The 8,295-nt window shown below is 45.9% G+C and overlaps 1 protein-coding gene across 1 annotated transcript; it reads right to left on the bottom strand.

Annotated features, from left to right (window-relative positions):
- Positions 1 to 319: 319 nt before the first annotated feature.
- LOC135885372 (zinc finger protein interacting with ribonucleoprotein K-like) lies at positions 320 to 5,103 on the bottom strand. The gene is made up of 2 exons (XM_065413042.1): positions 4,005 to 5,103; positions 320 to 3,364 (listed from the first exon to the last, which is right to left on the bottom strand). The coding sequence occupies exons 1-2, from the start codon at positions 5,101 to 5,103 to the stop codon at positions 2,496 to 2,498; spliced, it is 1,968 nt and encodes a 655-aa protein (XP_065269114.1). The 3' UTR covers positions 320 to 2,495.
- Between the last annotated feature and the right edge of the window lie 3,192 nt (positions 5,104 to 8,295).

Genomic DNA, 8,295 nt, shown 5'->3' with positions numbered 1-8,295 from the left:
TTCACCAGAACGAAGCATAAAGAGAAATGGCCGGACGATGGATCTGGGAGAAGGACGACCCGGAGTAGAGGGGGCAAAACGTCACCCGAAACGGGCCCATGTATCAAAGAGTAACTCCATTCACTGAACCCCCTGGGACCAGCGTCTTATCACGCAGGGGCCTCCCTGAGCCCTGCCCTGTGTTTGGAGAAAGGCATCACCAGCCATGTGCACGTCATTTATAGGCATCCTAAGAGGTTTCATCCGGCTGATTCCAAGGGACAGAAATTAACTGTCGCTGGGGATTGTTTTCTATAGTGAAGGACTGAAAAGAAAGGGGACAGTAACTGTGTTTTATTTAAAGCAACAAAGAGTCCTGTGGCACCTTATAGACTAACAGACGTATTGGGGCATAAGCTTTCGTGGGTGAATGCTCACTTCGTCAGATGCATGTAATGGAAATTTCCAGAGGCAGGTATAAATATGCAGGCAAGAATCAGTGTTTTATTTAAATGTCCAAATTACCTCCTCATCCATTTATATAATCCAGATCCTTCACACACACACAGAGAGACACACACACACACAGAGGACACCAGGTTGCCAGCCCCAATTGCAGAGAATTACTTTAGAACGGCCCCTCACTGCTCTTGACATTTCTTCGCGAGGCAGAACCCCGGCCATTCGTTAATTTCCCTTTGAGTTCACTGCACTCTGTTGGCGTCTTAACCAAATGTTACAACCACGAGAGAGCGCGCTGGGGCTCTGGCAGAGCTCCCTGAGCTGAACGCCCGTCTCTCTCCAAGCCGCTGGCAGCTCCCGGGGCTGCCAGATCCCTTCGGACTGTGACGGTGAGCCAGCTGCAGCTGGGCAAATGCTGTCTTGGCTTCTCTGGGCGCTGGCTGTGGCTGCTGCTCCTCTTTGTAAGGACGAGCTGTGCTCTGCTAGTGCAGATGTCCCGGGTTATCCAGTCTCAGCGCTCTCACCATCACTCACTGATTCACACCCGGGGTTCCCATCCCCCTGTGCTCAAACACAGGCTCTTCCCTGCCCATCACCCGTCTCTCCCAGTCCCTAAACACTGGATCGCCCCAGGTCCCTGCGGGTCTGTGTGAATAAAGGGTACAAAAGGTTCCTCGGATACCCAGTCCATAGGACACTGGCTGGGGGACCAGGTAAGATGAGGGAGAAGATTCCAGCTGGGACAGGGAATCCCAGCAGCTGGGAGGGTGGATGGGCTGAGGGGGCTTTTCCTTTGCTAACCCAGGCAGAGCCAGAGGAGGGCAGAGAAGACTGGAGCTGGCTGCTGTCTCCTAACACCAGAGATGGGAAACCAGACTCTGAAAAGTCAAACAGTGACGACATTTGTGGAATCAGCAAATATATTAACTGTCCCAAACCTTAGTTAATGCAGAGCTAAGATTGCCCAGCACGACCTTGTGCCCTTCCCCAGTGTGGAGAGTGGCTAAACCTACACCTCTAAAACCCAAGAAATGAAGGTAAATGTCATTCCCACCGCGCAACCTTAACTCTGCCCTCTTGGAGCTGGCAACAGCCACTGAGAACGGTTCAGTAACGGTGTTGCCATAATAAGCAGACACGAAGGACTAAGAAGATGGACCATTGCTTGTGCTGTATTCCGCAGATTTGAATCCTAGAATTCATCTGCATGCACTTGACTACCTTGGCCGTGTGAGGCGTAGCTGTACTGAATGGGGAAGAGATTCGCTGGAGCGGGCTGGCAGAGCTGTCCCTGTGATAGCAGGAGAGGTGCAGGTGTACTTTAAAAGGGTCAGTAATGCTTCATTGCAGTGCTGAGTTCTGCAGGCTCTGCCAGTAGAAATGCACAAGGGACTGTAGCCATGGAGTCTGTCAGCCATCTGACTCCGGGGCTCACTGCGGGGTCAGGGAAAGCCACGTCTCCCAAGGAATCCTCAGGGCAAGGGCGAAGCCAAGGGAACATTTTGCCGTTCTGGGGTGGGTTGTGTGGGGCAGGCTGTTTTTGAGTGTAAGTGAGAGCGGCTCACTATGCCTGACCTACCCCAGAGTCTTCCCTTAGCAACAGAAGGTGTTCAGATTTGTCCTACATTGCTCACCAGTGCTCTATTCCTGAAGTGTTCTGTAGCATCTGCAAAGGTAGAGAGCAAATGTGTGTTACAGGTACGTTGGGACTTCACTCAAAGAGGGCAGAGTTAAGGTTATGTTGCGGGGGTAGCATGTACTCTAATGTTCTATTTCCTGCTTTTCATGGGAGTTAAGTTTGCACAGGGTTTCAGAGCAATCTGAATGGTAAAAGCAGCTTCTTATTGGGGGGCTGTATCTGAGGAACCCCTAGACCAAACGGCCACAACCTCCCACCACTAGCTCTGCCCCCGGCCCAGATGAGGCACAGCAATTTTCAAGACAATCCAGGTCCACGGGTGGATTTTAGAGCACACAGAAAGCTGGCAGTTAAAAAGGAAGCTAGTCTCAACTGCTCCCGTCTAACTCACTTCAGCCCGTCCTAGTTGGGGCATTTATTCGCTTTCTCCCCAGTGGGTTCTCAGATGTCTACTGCGGGTTGATTTCTGACTGAAGCTTTTCCCACACTTGAGGCACTTATAGGGTCTCTCCCCAGTGTGAACTTTCTGGTGCCTGGTAAGGTTTGAGCGCCGACTGAAGCTTTCTCCACACTTCAGGCAGTTATAGGGTTTCTCTCCTGTGTGAGTTGTCTGATGCCTCATAAGACCAGTCCTATCACGGAAGTTCTCCCCACACTCGGGGCAGCTATAAGGTTTAGCTCTCTCTCCGGTGTGGATTCTCTCATGTCTAAGAAAGGATGACCAGTTACAGAAGGTTTCCCCACACTGAGAGCATATGAAGGTTTTTGCTTCTCTGTGGATTCTCTGGTGGCCAATAAGGTGTGATCTCTCACCGAAGCTTTTCCCGCAGTCGGGGCACTTATAGGATTTTTCTCTCGTGTGGATTTTCTGATGTTTTTTCAGGGTTGGGATGCCAATAAAGTTTTTCCCACACTGAAGACATTTATGAGGTCTTTCTCCTGTGTGGGTTCTGCGATGTATGATAAGGTATAAACTCCGACTGAAGCTTTTCCCACACTCGGTGCATGTGTTTTTCCCCTCCCCTTTGGAGGATCTCTGGTGCATCATGTTTTTGCTAAGATTCTTCGAACCACCTTCACATTGAGTGGATTTACCCGCGTTCTTCCCTGGCTGGTTTCCCTGCTGTCTCTCTGGTCTGTGCTGAGACCCACCAGCTTTTCCAGGCTCTGGACTCCAGGACACAGTCGCTTCAGATCTACCCAATAAAGTCCCGTGAGTTTCAACTGGCTCAGGATCTTCCTGCTGAGGATTCTCTTCCACATTCTCACTCATCATCTCCTCACCTGCTGGGACAGAGAGAGAGAATCCAAACATGAGTCATTCCCTGCGCTGGAGAAGGAAAGGAGAGAAACAAGCCCAAATAGCACTGGAGAAACTGAAAAATCAGAATCCTCCCCAAACCCTTTCCCAAGGGAGAGAGAGAAGGGGACGAATCTGGACACCACATCCCATCTGAACAATCAGAGGTAGTGAGGCCAGGAGAGAGGGAGCTACTGCCAAGTGTCTAGCGTTCTAGGAACAACTCTGACCTGGCTAAGATGAAGCAGACCATGGGGGACTTTAGAAGTAGGATTGCCAACTTTCTAATTGCAGAAAACCGAACACCCTTGCCCCGCCCCCTGTCCGGAGGCCTCACCCCTGCTCACTCCATCCCCCTTCCCTCCATCACTCGCTCTCTCCCACCTTCGCTCACTTGCTCATTTTCACTGCAAGGCCAGAGCAGGCACCAGGAGAAGACCAGGAGCTGCAAGGATTTGAATGTGGGAGATGGAACGTGTGACTCAAATACCCTTCGCCTCACCAGGGAGAGATTTTAAACACTACTGTCAATTAAACTTTTTAACTTCTTCTGCAGTGTAAAGAAGATACAAACAAAAGAAAACAAAACCAGGTTTAATGAGCGTGGCAATTGAAACGACTTACATTTATACTTCTGTTCTTTTCTTGCTGCCACCACAAGCTCCTTCGCTGCTTTTGTCTTCAAAAATCCAGCAAACTCAGCACATGTCATTTTATAGTTGAAGTGCACGAATAACTGAGCTTTCAGCATGTCCACATGGAGCTGATTCCTTTCGTTAGTCCTCAAGTTCTTCATAACACTGAAAATGCGTTCCACAAATGCGTTGGTGGGTGGTACAGCAAGCACATGCTGCACAATTTTAAGTAAGTTCGGGGCCTCCCAGCGCTTAAAGAATTCTACCCATATCTCAGAGACATTGACTCGATGTTGGCGCTCTTGTTGCTGCGGGGACAATGTCGATTCAGCATCACTTGTCAAACTCTTTAGGGTTGGTAGCGCATCATTCAATGAGCACATTTCTGTAAATAGTTCATCTCCGTCTACTTGAATGTCCCAGTTTGTAGTCAAAGCACACAGTTTGTCTAGCTCAAGAGGTCCGTCCAGATTGAGTGGTGCACACAACACATAGAAAGAGTTTTTGCTGAAATCAAACCACTTTTCCAGGTACTGTAGCATGCGTGTGTAAGCCCGTTGGGCATCGCCAACAAATTTATTCTGCTCATTAGGCGGCAGTTTCTTCAAGAACTGTGTCACCTTGTACCCGTAGAAGCCTTGCTCTTGCCGATTCTGAATCTCTCTTCTCAGCCTGCTGAATACGCCATACAGTTCAGTTACCTGAATTAAATCACTTTCAAGAACCTTTATGGTGTTGTTAAATTGGCTCAGAATGTTGTGCACAAAGTAGATGTACAGCTCGGGAAGCGTAATAATGTCATCATCGGATACTGCGTCCTCTTGCTCGGAAAGAAAGGCCCATATTGCGCAGCTCACTTTTTCCTCTCCTTTGTTCACAAAGTAAGATTTGAGGGCAGGCCAATGCTTCAGTAAGCTGTCGATGGCAGTGAAAAGGGTCACAAAACGTGTAGGTACATGGCGTAAGATTTCCGAATATTCTGTCTCCAGGAAGTCAAAGAACTCTTTAAGTTCACTAATATTCTTTGCACTGGATGAGAATTCACTGAAAACCTTGATGACCAAATTCTCTACATCGTAAGAGAGCATTTTCAAGCCATGTTTCGCTGTATTGTGCACTATGTGAGTGCTGCAATGCCCTGGCACAAGGTTTGGTAAATCCAACATTTGTTTTAGGTGCACCAAAACAGACTTGTGTTTTCCAAAATTGACAGATGTGTTGTCTGCTCCGTATGCCACAATTTTATTATGTATCAGACCGGCATTTTGAAGACATCTTCTTAAGTTGTTTGCGATTGCCTCTGACGTTTCATCTGCATCCTCGAAAAAGTCTACGATACATGTGCAGCTTCCCTTATCTTTATTAAAGTAGCGGAGGGCAACTGGGAATAATTTTGTGTTCCCTTTATTAGAAGCATCTGTCATTATTGATAACGATGAGGATCCAATGTCTTGCACAGCCAGTTTTAATGAATGGGGTGCTAATACGGTATCAATCAAAGCCTCCGTTTTTCTCCTTCCACAGTGAATTTTGGAAGCTATCTTGGAATCAGTGAAAATGGAGGGGTAGAGTTTATTTCCACAGTCTTGAGAATGGTAGCTGTGGTGGTGTTTAACTCCATGGTATGTTAAGAGCAATTCAGCCATGCACACCTGTTGTTCTTCGGAGGTATCAATCTTTACGAAGAATTTATCGATTGGACTGGACTGGACTTGTCCTCGTACTTTGATTTTGTGACCCACTGTCTCTGCATGATGCTGAATAGCTTTTACAGAATCAAAGTGAACCTTGAATTGAACATGACAAATAGAACAGTATCCCGACTCTTCGCTTGCCTTTGTAAGCCAATTCCGATACTCTGGGAGTTGCAACCACTCGTCTTTAAAAGAGCACAGCCTTCGAATCTTTTTCTTTTCGGGTTCCGCCATTTCACCTCGCACTAGTGTCACTGCAGCACAGTTTAGCTGATAGATAAAACAGTGTTGACTGTGGATGGCGCAAAGCTAACTGTGTTGCTGACCGTTGATGCCAGCTGACTAGGTCCTTAAATCTTTAAAGGCTAGTTGGTCCCTACTGCTTCTGATTGTGAACTGAAAAAGTTATTCAAAGATTCAATCAAATATATTGTTTTGACAGATATAGTACGCTAATTTCAGGTTTTATTTTTTACAGCACACTAGAAAACAATGGAAAAATATGATAACTGGACTTATGGTGTCTGGTCAATACTTCTGACGGCACAGGTCCCCTTAAAACTGGACTTTTTCTATTCCATTGTATTATATCGGCTTCTATAATTTGTCATAAGCTATTTTTCTGTTTTCAGTGGAGCTGGAGTTAACACAGGTGTTTTGACTAGCGTGTGTAACATCCAGTTCTGTAAAGACCTCTCTAGATTTGCATCAGTTCAATTAGCACCACCCTGGGAACAGCACAAAGTGCTGCAGCTGCACAACAAACCGAAAACGGCATGCTTACAGCGTCACCGTTTTTCATGCTTAGTACAGTTTTATTAAGCCATGACAAAATGAGGTGAAAGCTATAAGATAATAATATAATTTACACTGGATACCAGCTACTCTCAAGATTAACAAAACAAGGCACTAACATGTTAATATATTAACTCAACTGTATTAAGATAATATATTCAGAATTTTGTTTGAACTTTTAAGACAATTAAAAAACCCACCCAGAAGAGAGCAGGGCATAGTTTAAAAAATATCAATCTGCCATATATTTGTAAGATGGGGATTTTCAATGGTCATCATCCTGCCCTGACGCTTACATTGTCACCTTATTCCCATATTGGTGATGGGCAGTTGCGATGGGGTGCTACTTTTTATGGGTGCCAAGTGACCTTGAGACTTGTGACCATACCAAAAATGGTGGTTTACTTGCACAATCTGGAGTGAGGGTGACCCTTAATTTATAGGATTTGGACCTTCTACTAGAATAGTGGTTATTGCTAAATGTTATACAAAAGAGGACACAAGCTAACTGGAGAAAATGCATGTAATAACTAACCCCCACCCTCCCCAAAAGCCATGTTTTAAAGGTTTTATATACATACCGATAAAGGAAAACAATAGCACATTACATGTAGAATTGGTTATAAATGGCCCTAGGTAGATTTCAGTAACATCAAACTGCATTCTGCTAGCTAATTATCATTACTATTAAACACCCACCTTAGTGCAAAATACTGCGTAGGCGCTTTAGGGCTCAGACTAATCAAGATGCAAGATTAGCCACTGATGCAGGTCATCTTTTCCATAACTCAGTTTTTACAAAGCTGCTACTCACTGCTTTTTACCACCGAGTAATTTAATTGGAAAAAACAAAAGGATCTGAAATACTGGATTAATTACATTCTTATTACTTGGGGACCAGCCACAAGTCTCACCATTCCAGTGCAAAAAAAACCTAGCCATGCAGAGAATTAGATTAAATCCAGTGATATATCTTCTAGGTTATACCTTTTATAAAAAGTGCTACACGGTTCCACCTTAAATGCTCACACATTGAAGTAACGTTGTAAACATTACTTATTTGTATTACAGTAGCACTTTCACCAGACAATTGTGCTAAGCAATGTACACATCTGTAACATACAGATGGGGGGAGGAGCATTGGCCTGCTAAACTCAGGGTTGTGAGTTCAATCCTTGAGGGGGCCATTTAGGGAACTGGGGTAAAATCAGAACTTGGTCCTGCTAGTGAAGGCAGGGGGCTGGACTCGATGACCTTTCAGGGTCCCTTCCAGTTCTGTGAGATAGGTATCTCTCCATATATATATACAGTCCCTGCCCCAAAGATCTTACAGTCTACATATTAGCCAAAAGATAGATCTAGAAACAGACGGGGGAGCAATGGCAGTGCAAACTTCTCTGTGTTGCCCTCACCAATGTGCCTCAACTGTGCAGTGGAGCCTCCCAGCCATGAGATATCTTGATGCTCTTGATTCCCACTTCTGTCTCTGTGCCGGGAGTGCCAGTTGTAACAAGAACGTGGGACTGAACCTAGGGCGTGATGCTGCAAGCGCTTGTTCACCTGAATATTCTTATGAACCGAATGGGACTAATTACTGGCCTACAGCCGGATTCACACCCTTGATCTGGAGAGGGAAGGGTCTGGCTCCTGTTACCAGTTCTCTGAGCCTCCTAGTCTCCCAGCCCTTCACTGTTGGGAGACTGTTCTCCACACTAATAGATAAGGCTGCATTTTAGTCATGGGTATTTTTAGTAAAAGTCATGGACAGGTCACAGGCAGTAAACAAACATT

Source organism: Emys orbicularis, chromosome 11 (assembly GCF_028017835.1).
Source record: "Emys orbicularis isolate rEmyOrb1 chromosome 11, rEmyOrb1.hap1, whole genome shotgun sequence".
Taxonomy (NCBI): Eukaryota; Metazoa; Chordata; order Testudines; family Emydidae; genus Emys; species Emys orbicularis.
This window is presented reverse-complemented; position numbering and strand designations above follow the sequence as displayed.